Here is a 15,382-nt window from a genome sequence, read left to right as displayed (position 1 = left end):
GATTAAGGGTGTTATTAAGAGCTTATTACAAGTGTGGTTAATGAAATGCATTAACATGGCACAGCTTAGGACGAAATAAGTCTGAAGAAAGGCAAACTAACACAAAACTAAATAGAGCTAAGATTTAAAGTTCAAGGTCAAAATGAAACAAAACTAAGAAAACAAGCAAGGTTTCAAACCTGCCTTGTTTCGTTCAAACTTTCAGATTTTTCAAAGTTCGGTCTGAATCAAACTGGTTCATCTGTAGTGTGAAAGCACTTTTTAGATGGTTTGAAAATTTCAGAACAGTTACAGGAAGTTGAGTCTTTCAGTCTTTAAACAAACCAGAGAAAAAAGAAATGGTGTTGTGCCAAAATCCGTCTTCCCTTGGAGTGCAGGCGCATCCTTCTAAATCAGGAATACTCCTGCTTTCCCTTCAATAAGTCATATAGACTGCTGCTTTAATTGTAATAAACTGGATTCCAAATTGGTTGGTTACCCCATTGATTATCATTGGTATTATTGGCATTGGCAGAAACTTAATTGATGACTATATACTGTATCTATCTGAGAACGTGTATTATATTAATTATTATATGATGGACTGTCTGTAATACAGTATTGCATGTTCTGGATTTTTTTGCCATCATCATGTGATAAATCCTAAAACCTGCCCAGTTACTGTAACGCCAGTTGTGTCAGGCCTACGTTAGCAACGTGTTGTAGTTGAGCAAGACGTTGTGCAAAGTGATTACGTGCATAAATCTGCTGATGGTGATAAATTTTAGATTTTTTCTTTTTTTTTTTTTTTCCGGAAGATGTTCCGGCGCATTCCAGTGGCGTGACGCATTACGCAAGGACGCAGCTCCATCGACGGGGCGCAGTGAGGATCCTCACTCAATATAACAATAGACTGAGGATCGGCTCACTTTCAAAGACTGTGTCCTTTCCAGACGCTCTCTTTTTTAATACCCTGCAGTCTTGCGAGAAATTAATTTGACTCCCTGTGGGTGTGGTGCTCGGTGAAGGATTGAGGAGGGGTAAAGGATGAAGCGCGTTTGGGTGTGTGTTAATGTGTGTGTGTGTGTTAATGTGTGTGTGTGTAGAACAGGCAGACGGGCAGGAGGCCTTGCCACTGACAAACACTGATAGTCCACAGCCCCACACTGATGTATTCATGTGCCGCCGCCGCTACTTCAAATAGCTTAATTAAACCTGTGTTGCAGTCCCTCACACATTGTCCCCCTTCTATACCAGATAACACTGAGGTTACCAAACAGGAGGATGGATACACAGTGTTCCCTCTCTCTCTCTCTCTCAGTCTCTCTCGCTCTTCTGCCGTGGAGGAAAAAGTGAGAAGACAATGCAGAATTTTCGAGGTGTTTTGAAGCCTCCAGAGAATAAGCTCGCGCTTGAACTCTCTTTGGGACTTCTCTCAGTTTTCTGCACAACAATAGCATTTCTACGCTTTGCGTGAAAATGTTTTCCGTGCCGAGTAGAAGTAAACAATTTATTTATTACCTTTTTGAAAGTCGGCGGCGGCTTTTTATCTCATAAATAGGGCATTTTGCGACCTGAAGGCAAACACAAAACATTCAACCTTTAAGGGGAAGCGCGGAACAATTCTATAAATCCCATAAACCACACTGTAGGTCTGGATAAGGTAAATTTATTTTAATAATTCAGGGAAATTGGTTGGTTTAAAAACCTTTTAAAAAATTGTGTTTACTGAAAACTTTTAAGTTATTAATCAATTTTAAGGTATTAACAAGTTATTATACCCAATTTGCAAGCAGATTTAACATAAGTTTTTGTTATTATATTATGCATTTTGGATTTTATGGTCAATTGAATAAAATTGTATAGTATAATGTGTATTTAGTTTTCCTTTAGATTTAATTGAACTAAAATGATGATATAAAATGTTAATATAAAATTAGATGATTATTTTATTTAAGAAGTATTTACTAGAAACACACATTATTGTCACAGGAACATAGAATATTATTGACTGAACCATAATTTAACCTTTTTTAATCTAACTTAATTTGTTTGGTATCCAAACATAGAAACCAAGCAGACAACCAGTATAATATGATAAACATATGATGTAAAAGTTTGCATAAGAATTTTTTTCAATTTTAAAATTTAAATTTTTGAGATGATTGAGATGACTCAACTCAAAATTCTCATTTGAATATTGAAAATGACTATGGTATGTTATCTAACTTAAAGTAGTTAAGTCATGTTTGGACACATCCAGTTTTATATACAGCAGACTTCATTTATTTACGTTTATTATTAATAAAAATAAAGTCATTTGGTTGGCCTGTCCTTTTTTCTCTTAGAACTTTTTTTACTTGATTAGCTTTCTGTCATGCGGGTCAGAAAAGTAAGAAAGCCAACCAAAATAAACCAAATACCAGAGTGAGGAAGGCAAAATGGGGTCATACACGAATAATCCAGCAGGAAAAATGGCAAGGCAAAATAGAGTATTAAATATAAAAATATAGGTTACAGGGCAAGAGAGTAGTTCAAAATACAAAATCAGTTGGTAACGAAAGCAAAAACAAAGGAAACACATATTAGAAGAGATGGCTAACAAGATTCAGTACTTGGCAAAGAACAAAGGTAACTGAGAGGTATATATACTAAACAGACCAGGTGTGTACAATCAGAAGCTGGGAGAGTGAGAACACTGTAGCGTCACGTGAATCAGGAAAGTCCGGTATGAATGTATGCTGGAAATTGGAGTCTTTGTTGAGTGAATCAGAGTCCAGAGCAGGCAGACTGACAGTGCCAGGACCAACACTTTCAGGGTTAATAAACATACATTCATTCAATTTGTCCAAACCTGTACTGTTTTGACAGGCCATAAGTCATGGTTTAGGTGATATTGGATCCTATTTTTCTAATAAGCTAAATGCATTTGTACACCTGACCAACAGTTTATTCTTACACCTTGAAAATATTAAGTTCAGACAAACCATCATAATTTACAGTGCTTTAAAAAATGCTAAAATCCTAAAATACAAAAATCTTACCTTTGTATCAGGAGACAATGATGTCTCGCTCCTATGGATCTGTACACTCTTTATGAGCTGCATTAGCAGCACACATTTCTGACACATGCTGACACACACTGACAACCTGACACCATTTTCCCCAAAGGCCGTGAATATCAGCCTCCCCGTTACGCCGCGGATCCAAATGCCATGATCGCCGCTGACTTTTGACCCCATGGTTAGAGATCCAGAAAATGAGCAGCAGGAATCCAATCATATGAAGCTGCTTCTGAATGCAATTATTCACCTCTGAATGCTGTGGCCTTTCCATGGCCTTTGCGAGCCCACCCTGACCGTGGGTGCGCACCGGTGAGCCACGCAGCGTTTTAAACTCGCCTGTGGTCACCTTATTGATTCCTTGGCAGCCTGGCACTCTCTGCTTTCTGGAGATAAGGGACTAGTCTCTCGCCGCCCCCCTTCCAGACTCAAACCGACACAAACACCCAATTTCTAATCCACTTGTGGGCTGGTAAGGACAGAGACAGGCCTTTTATTTATACCCTTTCAGTGCCTCTGTGGGGTCCTTCATCCAGATAAGCTCTGTAGGGACATCACTTTGCTTGTTTGGAGGCAACCCGAAGAAAACTGGACACCCGAGACCTTCAGCTTACCGGATCTGCTCTTCCACAGCCAGCAAAAAACAACCCTAGGCTGGTAAATGCTAGGCTGGTAAATGCTAGGCTGGTAGATGCTAGGCTGGTAGATGCTAGGCTGGTAAATGCTAGGCTGGTAGATGCTAGGCTGGTAAATGCTAGGCTGGTAAATGCTAGGCTGGTAGATGCTAGACTGGTAAATGCTAGGCTGGTAAATGCTAGGCTGGTAGATGCTAGGCTGGTAAATGCTAGGCTGGTTAATGCTATGCTGGTAAATACTAGGCTGGTTGATGCCAGGCTGGTAAATGCTAGACTGGTAAATGCTAGACTGGTAGATGCTAGGCTGGTAAATGCTAGGCTGGTAGATGCTAGGCTGGTAGATGCTAGGCTGGTAGATGCTAGGCTGGTAGATGCTAGGCTGGTAGATTCTAGGCTGGTAAATGCTAGGCTGGTAGATGCTACTCTGCTTACTCTGGTGAGAAGCACAGAAGTGCTGCACTGTAAAAATAGCAAACCGCCAAAGTTAGAGTGCACCTGACTCTTAAAGAAAATGACAAGTGACATGCTGATTGGTTTATTTTACATTACACCTAAAACACTCCTATCATAATTAATTAAGAGAATTACTACTACATGCCTTTGGGGCGTTTTAAGCCTTGCAGGGCATACTTTTCCCGTCATTACGATAGTAAAGCCTATATAGATGGTAAAAATAGGGCCCATTGTGTCCCTTTCAGAAGCTAATGAATGCTACACTGATCTGCAGAAAGTGGGTGTAGGGTCTGCTGTTTTAAATATGATTATGGATGTGATTTGAGCCACGCAGAACCTCTCGTATGTAGGCATGGACAATTCTAGCCAGACACTGCCGGTCACAATCATTAGATAAGATACTCGTGTGTTTGTGCTACACAGTTGTGGGCTGCGTTCCAAAGTGGTAATCATGATGTAACACTTCCACTTTAGTACTATGAGGTAAAACTCTTCAATGTCAGAGACTCCATCAGACAACCGAGCAATGAGGTACTTATGTTTTCCATCAGCAACCTTATGCTGACAGTCCAGATCAAATCACGCTGCGTCTGTTTAGTAATTACATTACACTCTCCAGCAGACCAGCAGCTGTACGTAGTCTCCTCTCGCGTCCTAACACAGAAATGTCACACACACACACACACACACACACACACACACACACACGTGCGCACACACAGGCTCAGCTCCATTGCCATGGTAATGGGATGATTGATTGATTGATGTGCATGATTGATGACATTGAAGTGACAGTGAGCGAGGGGATACACACAGGGTTATTTGTTATCGGCTGCCATCGCTGTTATCACTTTTATTAGATCACCAGGCAAGGTGAAAAGGTAGATGTGAAGACGTGGGAGGATGGGTGGTATGTAGCGATGCTGTAGTGCATTAGGGTGGAGAATGGTGGTCTTCAGGTTCAATGCTAGTGTAGGAATTGCCTTTTTGATATAGTATTTATTATGCACTACAATGAAAAACTGTTCTGTGGTCAGGTTAATGAAAATTTTAAATTAGAAATGATCTCTGTTTCAGAGAAGATGCCAGCGTTTCTGGATGGTGTCGACATATGACTTCTTTCTTCTTTCGTGAAAGAACTTGCATTAACAATGTGAACTGTGTTTACAGACAGTGCTACAGACAGTGATTTCCAGTACAGAATCAGTTAGGATTGGGTGATATGGATCAAAAATAATATCTTGATTTTTTTATTTTTTTTTTGCTAAAATGCAAAGTTTCTCTGATTTTGCTATTTGTAGGTTTATGTTTGAGTAAAATGAACATTGTTGTTTTATTCTAAAAACTACAGACAATATTTTTCCTAAATTCCAAATAAAAATATTATCATTTAGAGCATTTATTTGCAGAAAATGAGAAATGGTTGAAATAAATAAAAAACAGATGCAGAGCTTTCAGACCTCAAATAATACAAAAAAAAAACGTTTTAAGAGTTCAGAAATCAAAATTTGCTGGAATAACCAATAATTCAAAAGCTGGTCTAAAATAATAATAATAATGATGATGATAATAATACAGTGTTTTAAGATATTTATTTGAATGGGCAGTTTCTATTATAATTTTTATCATTTATTCCAATATGTAGAACAGTCATATTGTGAAACCCTTTTTAAAGAGTTAATTTTTTTGTAAGCCTAATATAAATTTATGGGAAAGTAAAAACCAGTTAAAAAAGCCAGCACACTCGGAGGAAAGCGCAGCGACTCGGTTCCAATACATCAGCTCACAGATGCCTTGTCGACATCACCCTATGAGTGAAGAGAAGAAAGAGCACCATACACCGCCCCACCCCCACAACAAAAAAAAAGAAAAAGGCCAATTGTGCTCTCTCAGGGCTCCGGCAGCTGATAGCAAGCTGCATGATCAGGATTCAAACCAGCCTTTTAGACTACTGGATCACTCAGTGCCACCCAACTTTTTGGAACTACATTTGAAGTGCATGTACCGTAAATATAAACTATCTAAGTGTACTGCAACACAGAGTACAAAAATAGTTGTTCCATTTTAGCACTCATTATGCGCATTGATCATTAGTGTGGCTAGGGAACATTTACTACCCAGATAAGGAGCTTTTTTTAATCATAAAGTGCCTTAAGCAATTGCACAGTACTGTATCTTTATATATTAAGCATATGTCAAATTTATTTTATATTTTTGCAGCAAAATAATTCCTTATCATCAAAATGTTTGGAATATATATATATATATATATATATATATATATATATATATATATATATATATATATATATATATATATATATATATATATATATATATATATATTTTTTTTTTTTTTTTTTTAAAGATGTAAGAAACCAAACACACACTGCATGTTTCAGAGTGACTCACACACACTCTCACGCACATTTGCATTCTCAGTTGAAGCGTCGTGTGTCTTCTTTTGCTCTTTGTCTGAAGAGGCTTGATCACTAGTGTTCTTAGCGTGTGCCTTTTCCTCCATATCTCTCCAGCTTTAAACGCATAAAAGCGGCGTTTTCACTCATTCATACTGCAGACCACCCACGCTGCAGAAGCCAGCAGAGAGTTGCTAAGCGTATATATTTACGAGTTATGAATGAATAATGCCGAAACCTGCGGGCCAGCTAAGATATCTGACTTAAGGGATCGGTGACGGGTTATATTTTATATTTCCCAAAGCTAATGAGGAAAATATTTAACATTTCTCTGCAAATTAATCTGTACCCATGCGTTGCTCTCGTATGCTATAACTTTAATTAATAGCTCTTTGTGTCACATGTGCTCCATGGATTCTGTCAAATGCACCCCTAAGGAATTGGAAAAGTCACTTTATGAATTAGTGGTGGAATTACAGTTAGAGTTGTGACTAAATGTATTTTAGGGCTGAAATGCGTCTATATAATGCTGTTTTTATATTTTCAGTATGCATAAGAGGTTTATAATATGGACAAAAAAAATGATGTGCATTAACACTGTTAGATATTCTGATATTGATGTGAAACACATTGAATTAAGTTTAAATTCTAAATTAATTTAACCTTTTAAATGTTTTTCAGCACTTTGTTTAGCTACCTATTGCCTCGCTCTACCTCAATCTGTCTCATTTTACCTCACTATTCCTTGTTCCACCTCTCTCTACCTTGCTCTATGTCACTTTACCACACTATGTGTCACTCTTCCTACCTCACTACTACTTTCTCTACCTTGATCTACCTCATTCTGCATTACTCTACCTCATTTTACCTCAATTACTTTCTCTACATGTTTCTGCCTCTCCCTACCTTGATATACGTCACTCTACCTCACTCTGCTTAACTTTACCTTACTCTACCTTATCCTACCTTGCTCTACTTTGCTCAATCTTTCTCAGCCTCACTCTGCCTCCTTTTGCCTCACTCTATCTCAGTATACGTTGCTTAACCTCATTCTATCTCACCCTACCTCACTATACCTCGTTTGACCACACTCATTACCTAGCTCTTTTTCACTGTGCTTTACTCTACCTTGCTAGGCATCACTGTGCGTTAGTCTATCTCACTTTACCTCACTCTACCTCATTCTACCTCACCCTACCTCACTATACCTCACTCAGTCACACTCATTACCTAGCTCTACTTCACTGTGCCTCACTCTACCTCATGCTATCTCACCCTATCTCACTTTGCTTCGCTCGACCACACGCATTACCTAGCTCTACTTCACTTTACCTCACTCTACCTCACTTTACCTCACTCTACCTCACTTTACCTCACTCTACCTCATTCTATCTCAACCTACCTCACTTTACCACGTTTTACCACTCTCGTACATACTCATTACCTAGTTCTAATTCACTGTGCCTCACTCTACCTTGCTATGCATTGCTGTGCTTCACTTTACCTCATGCTACATCATTCTACCTCATTCTACCTCACTTTACCTCACTTTACCTCACTTTACTTCACTCGACCACACTGATTACTTAGCTCTTCTTTACTTTACCTCACTCTACCTCAGTGTTTTTAATGACGACTCGTATAGCGATAACAGTAAAAATATGATTTATCATACAGTCCTAGTGTAAAAACATTATAAAAGCATGCAGAACCCGTTCACAATTCCTCACAATCTGCACTTCTGCCATTAAGGGCTGGTAAATCATCATATTATAGATTAAATATGAGCAGTTGTGTAGATAAGGAGTGAAAAACTTCCTGGTAGAAGCTTGTCGCTTTAAGAACAACATACATTTCTCCAGCGCATATTTTCCCACTTTAGTTTGGTACATTAAGTTGCTGAAACAGAAGCGGCCTCCTGTCATCCCGGTCTGATAACGGAGCGCTTTAGCGTTCCTTTTGCCGTCCTGCTCTCCATGTATAAATATGCATAATTCCGATAAGATTAATTGGATCGCCTAAGTACACAGAGGCAGAGCAGAGAGCAGACGGCCCGCTGCTGCCGCTGCCGTGAATGTGCTCGGGGCCCGCCTCGCAAGCCCAGCTAAAGTGCTTCTTCTGCAACAACCCCCCCCCCCCACCCACACCCCCCCTTCCTGGGAACAAACTGTCTTCAATTAAAAAAGAAAATGGCTTCCCCACAGGTCCGGAGGAAAAGGAGCTGAGCGAATAGCTTTCACACTGTGACGATAAATAGCCCTGTTAAAATATTAAAGCCGCCGCCAACATTCAATACAAAACGCTCACCTCCTTCTTAAATAGGGGGAGAAAAATATATTTCCTCAAATTTCCACGCCTTCCTGCGCAAACTCTAATTGCTCATTGTGCTGTTTTACTTTTCTTTTTTATGCCCCTCCGCCCCCCTCTCTATTTTTTGCCCCCTTATCCACGATATACTGCAGAAAGAAGCAATCCCCTCCCCCAAGTTTTCAGCCAGGTCACTAACTCCGTCATCAGCCTGACTGTGGAGCGCTGCCAGCACAGACAGCACGCAGGTGGGCGGAAAGACTTCCTCCATTTGTTTTGGTGGTCTTCGCTATAAAAAAAACAATCCAATAAAAAATTGTCCTGATGATCGGCCCATGCTGGTGAAAAATGAACCGAACCAGTTAAGCCTGACCGCTCAGTCCTGAACTCACAAACAAAAAAAAACACACAAACAAACTCATGAGCGATGGCTGAACAGGCACAACCCAACACAACCCACACCCCCCCCCCCCACACCCCCCCGCAACTTTCCCTCTCATGGCAAGATCTTGGTTTTCCAGTTCGAGAATTTTCCTCATCTACCCCAATGTTTCCTCCATTCCAGTTTAATCTTGATGATGACAGTGATGACAGTTCTTACCTTTTAACAGTCAATGACACACTGCATTAACGTTTAAGAATTCTGAGAAATCTCATCATTTCCCAACTTGACTTTTCCTCCTCATTCACCAAAAATCGTTCAGTGTTCAAAAAAGTGTTAAGGTCACTAATAATAGTGGATAAATACATGCAGCAATTGAAACAGTACATATTGGATTATCTAGTGCCTAGTGATCACAGTTCACATTGGTTGGACAGGTTTGTCCATATGGAATTTTGGCATCTCTCGCGATACAATATTATCATGATACTGAGAATCTGCGATACTCAATATACATCGCAAGTCAATTCTCTATGATACTTTACAACATGTGATACTGAAAGTGATAATATAAATACCATAATTATGTATTTACTTGCATCAGTTTTTTTTTTTTTTCCCCAAAATGTTACAGCCAATATTTTTCAATTTTGTTTACCCTTGAATTAGGGTGTGTTAGTATATCTTTGCTGTCGTATCGACGGGAAAAGTATGCCTTATACAACTTGAAACACACAAAAGGCATACACTAGTTCTCTTAAGTAATCATAGGTGTGTTTTGGGTGTAACATGAAATAAATCAGTCAGCATGTTACTGTACTTGCCATTCCCTTTAAGAGCCCTATGTATAGCATTCTTGAGCATTATCTGATATTAATATTATTTACCAGCTGTTTTATTTGTGACCTCTGTCATATCACTTCATATTTGAAAGACCTTTGTTGACTTTTCTTTTGAAAACTCATATATTTAGCTCTTTGCATTTGCCGTTCACTAGACGTTCATTTCATCTACTAAATTTACTAAAGTTTAAATTCTCAGTTTAAACTCTCTTCCTACTTTCTCTGGATTTGACCTCTGCTTGCCCTTCTTTCTTCCGAGTCTTTCCGTTAGATATTCTTGTGAAATGCTGTCTGCCCGTTTCCCAACACCTGCCATGAACTGTGACAACGAGCTGACGGATTGTTTCAATAAATCCAACCCGCGCACACGAGATCCTCTCCGTTACACCACCCAACTCCAGTTAAACCAACGCTCTGACCGATTCGCTCTGTGTCAAAACCCAGCCTGAGAAGAATGCTGTAAAACAGTAAAACAGTGATGGAGAGAGCCAGCAATAAACTCCCAATACAAATGGGAATTGATGTAGCAGATAAAGAGGCCCAATGGAGGTATTAATGCCTGTAATACGCAGGACTGGAGAATAGTCCATCATTCCTGTTTAAGCCACTCCTTCCCTGATAAACAGTTATGAGAGAGAGGTGCCGTACGTTTGCAGTAACTGCTCGGAGGGACTGCGAATGGGGTGTTAAAATGCCTTCCGCAGATTGAGTGGTAATTTTAGTAAAGAAAGGTATCAACTTTTAATGATTGCTTGTCTCTATAAACTTCACAATGTCATAGCAGAAGGAGGAGGATTCTCGGGGTTGTGGAAGGAAGGAACGGCTTTTGTTCTGCAAGTTCTTCCATCTTAAAGGCAGATGCAGTATCCCAGATTGGGAGGGGAGAGTTTGGACTACTTTTCTTGTACGTAGAAAAAGTTATGGTAACACTTTCTATGAATGTCATCTCTATTAGACCCTATAACCACATTCATAACATATTATAATGCATTCATAAGGCATTATAAACATGGCTATTAATATTTATAAAAATGTCTAACCCATTATAGCCATGTTTATTAAGCATTCTGACTTGTGATCATAATACATTATAAGCTGTGCTTATAATATATATGTTAAAATAGTTTATTTTAAGTAAAGTCTGTCACTTTACTTAGAGCGCACAAAGACCTGTTATAATACATTGTAATTGACTATAACTAATATTATATTCAAGACGAGAATAATTTATAAGTGGTTAAAAATATATTTATAGGATTATTGAGGGTGTGTTTATAAGTTGGAAGCTTTTTTAATCATAATACAGTCTGCAAACCGGGACTGAGTTTCTTGGTATTGATGTATAACATGTTATAAACACAGCTATTAATGCAATATAATAACAGTTTAAGATGCATAATAGACAAGGCTATGATGAATTATACATTTTTATACATTTGTATAGCCATGTTTATAATGCCTTATGAATGCATTATAATGTGCTATGAGTATGTTTATAGAGTCTTATAGAGATGACATTCATAGAAAGTGTTACCAAAGTTATATTTAAGTTATATAAAGTCAGAGCTCATCTGCTTCTTAAAGGTAATGACAACTGGCACACTGATTGGTTTATTTCACGTTATGCCCAAAATTAACCAGACCCATGATTAATTAAGATAATTAGTACACGCCTTTTGTAAGTTTGGACATAAGGGTCAAATGGGAAAGTTAAATAGGAACGTTTTGCTTCTGTTACAATGTTTAATGTAATACATTTTTTTTTTTTGCTGAGTTTTAGCTGTGACACCACAGATATTGTGTCGTATTGTTTAGGGCATATTTGGTCTTTGGTATCATGAAGGTCCAAAAAAATGCACCTTGCACAGCTCTATTTTGGCAACGGAAAACACAGGAGCTCCACTGACTGAAATGAACCTAAACAACAGTCAATATTTAAAGTCCAAACTTACAAAAGGTGTGTACTAATTCTCTTAATTAGTCAATTAATGGGTGTGTTTTGGGTCTTACGTGAAATAAACCAATCAGTGTGCCAGTTGTCATTACCTTTAAGAAGCAGATGAGCTCTGACTTTGGCGCATTCGTATCTTAACAGCGCGGCACTTTAAGGAAACTCTAGTTATTTTATTGTTGTTATTTTATTCTTTATTCTGTTTATTGTTGATTTAAAAGATCAGGTTTGGCTCTGCAGCGCGTCCGTTTTTTTAACGAGCAATTGGCACAATGGACTTTAAAGATTGACTGTTGTTTAGGTTCATTTCAGTCAGTGGAGCTCCTGTGTTTTCCGCCGCCAAAATAGAAACACGCCAGAAATTTACCTGAACACACCTCACTTCCACACGACCACACTAGTCAGTGTAGAACTCCGACACTATTTTAATGGTGCAGGAAAAAAGGTGTGACAATAGATTGTTGACAGGGTGTAAGATAGCAAAGAACATTGCAGCACGCCTTGCACAGGGTGTACAATAGGGCTCTAAGTATGATATAGCAAAAGAATAATTTGTTTGTCTGTTTTATTACATCAAGAAAGCGCACTCATCCTTAATTCACCCTATGATTTAAAAGTTTAGACAAACATTCTCTGCTTGTTTTAATGAGCCCTGAGTGAGAAATAATTCATACGGAATCACACATTTTAAAGGTTAAATGGTTTGTTAGTGTTAGTTTGTTAGTGAGGCTACAGGGACTGTGTTGATCTCAGACGATGCTACGAGGCTTGCTAGCGGCTAAAAGCTGAATGTGAATATTAAAAGCCAGTGTATAGAGGAGAGGGGCTTCAGCGTTTGTGGGGAGTATGGGTGTTTGCTTTCGTCGTGTTGATGATTCTTCTCATTTGGATATTTTTAAAGCAAGACCGAACAATTTAGCCTCAAATCAATATCACAGTTAATTGAGTCGTTTACCTTAATAGTGATTGATTCTGATTAACTGTGGAAACATCATTTTTCTTTGGTAGAAGCAGCTTGAGATGCTCGGTTGGCTCAGTGTTTGAACTACGTTGCTACACTACATGTGTAATATGGATTTTGGGATGATGCTGTGAGTATTTGATTGGATTTAAGGGCAGTCAATGACATACTGCATGAGCATTTGACAATTTTGAGAATTTCCCAACTTACATTTCCTGCTCACCATCAAAAATTGTCCAGTGTTCAAAAATATGAATCGTAGATATACACATGCAGCAAATGAAACAGTATATATTGGTTTATCTATTATCTAGTGATCACAGTTCACATTTAAAATAAATCAGTTAAATTAACCGAGCAGCTTATTACTTAATGTTTTTCAGACTGTGAAGGGACACATAAGAAATCATGTCATGTTTTTTGGAGTGCTATTAACTTGGGATAACTCTAATAAACGTGTCCTGTGCAACTGGGTTACTCTCGCTCTTCCTTTCCTGGGGTGGTCCTGATGAGAGCCAGTTTCATCATAACGTTTTTGAGGGTCTTTGCAGTGACTGCACCTGAGGATAGTTTCAAAGTTCTTGATTTTTTCAGATTTTTGGATCAACTGATCTTTGTTTTTTAGTTAGTTGAATAGTAATATAAAATAAAACATTACTCAAATAGATCTATTCACTGTATACCTGTAACTCTACCTCTTCACTTCACAACTTTACAACTGATGCTCTCAAACACTTCATTATTAGGCAAGAAATTCAAGTAATTAACTCTTGATGAGTTCAGCACAGCTGTTAACTGAAAGCCTGAATTCCAGGTGACTCTACCTCATAAAGCTGACTGAGGAAATCCAGCAGAGATGTGTAAAACTGTCTAATCTAAACAAGAGGTGCTACTTTGAAGAATCTAAAATATAAAAACACATTCTGGTTTGTTTGTTTTTCATTATATTTTGAATGAGTTTAGTATTAATCTACAATTTGATAGCTTGTATTTTATCATTTTGTTTTACCAATGCGGCCAGAACACTTCCCTTGTGGTTTTATGTGTTATATGTGACTTTTTGAGCTGGTTTTGTCTTCAGTACCAACCAAAATCTCTTTGGTTAATGTGAATTCTGCCTAAATTTAAACTATCGTTTCAGCTCTTAATTTATCCATTTAGATTGAGCATCTAAATATATTTTTACACTCAGATTACTCAAACACTCAACACTTTCCCACAGGGACAAACACACAGATAACAGCATAACAGCATTACATCACACAGGCCTGGATGGGATTGGGTTCTTTCTCTTTTATCTGTGACATCTGATCCCACATTTTCTTTGAAAGCAAAGGAGGGAAATGAATTGAAATGAATTTGAGTTCATTTTGTGTCAAATCAGCAGTGATTGATTTATGGTGTGCAGTGTGCTTAATCTATCTCTTTCTCTCTCTCTTTCTCTCTCTTTCTCTTTCGTTCTCTCTCTCTCTCTCTCTCTCCAGGCCACAGAATGGGTCTATGATCCTGTACAACAGGAAGAAGGTGAAATACAGGAAAGATGGCTACTGCTGGAAGAAGAGGAAAGACGGCAAGACCACGCGGGAGGATCACATGAAGCTGAAAGTGCAGGGGGTTGAGGTAAGAGCGAGAAAGAAAAGAAGAAAGAGAGAGAGAGAGAGAGAGAGAGAGAGAGTGACTGAGACACTACCCTCCATCTGCAGCACAGTGCCATCATCATGCTGCTCACTCACATGCTCACACTGAGACACCGGAGCTGGTGTAGTTTGCATTCAGCCTTTCGAAGAAACACGACTGACTTCAGCTTCACACTGCAGACTACAGAATAATGAAGAGTGTGTGACATCCCCACATCCACTCACACACTTCCTGTGCTGCCCTGGATGTTCTGGTATCACTTTATGGTTCCGTAAGGCAGCGGATTTATAAAAAGAATAGTTTAATAGCAGTTTAGCAAGAAATCAAGTAAGCAAATGTTTGGTGCATGTTTGTTGTATTATGTGGTTTCTGACACTCTAGGAAACACTGGCTGTGTTTTAAAGCCAAGTTTTAGGCCGAGGTAAAGTTTGCTGTGTGAGTTCGGTACATTTTGTCAAGTGTAAAAGCTGCTTTTAAGCCCAGGATTGGTCAATAGCACTGGGAGACTTTTGGCAATGAATGGACTGAGCCCTTGCAGGGAGTTGAACAAATGCTCAAATCACAACTGATTGTAATTATGCAGTTAGACTGTAGGGCCACCCAGAGTTGTGAAGTTACACTACATAGCAACTCTGAGAAATTTTACCTTTTTCTGTTTGTGGTACGCAGTCGTTTTATGTGGTTTCTGACACTGTGGGAAAGCCTGACTTTTTTAAAGCCTAGATTACAGCCAAGGTAAAGACATCTTTTAATGC

The 15,382-nt window shown here is 38.6% G+C and overlaps 1 protein-coding gene across 10 annotated transcripts in view; it reads left to right on the top strand.

Annotated features, from left to right (window-relative positions):
- camta1b (calmodulin binding transcription activator 1b) overlaps positions 1–15,382 on the top strand; it is a 467,764-nt gene that overhangs the window by 288,734 nt on the left and 163,648 nt on the right. For all 10 annotated transcript variants that reach the window (XM_022682294.2, XM_022682295.2, XM_022682296.2 and 7 more), the window contains one exon: positions 14,474–14,609. In XM_022682294.2, coding sequence (XP_022538015.2) covers positions 14,474–14,609 — 136 coding nt within the window. The remainder of the gene's footprint in view (positions 1–14,473; positions 14,610–15,382) is intronic.

The sequence above is a fragment of the Astyanax mexicanus genome, chromosome 24, assembly GCF_023375975.1.
Source record: "Astyanax mexicanus isolate ESR-SI-001 chromosome 24, AstMex3_surface, whole genome shotgun sequence".
In the NCBI taxonomy this organism is placed as follows: Eukaryota; Metazoa; Chordata; class Actinopteri; order Characiformes; family Acestrorhamphidae; genus Astyanax; species Astyanax mexicanus.
The sequence above is the reverse complement of the archived record's forward strand: the minus strand, read 5'-3'. Positions and strand labels throughout refer to the sequence as shown.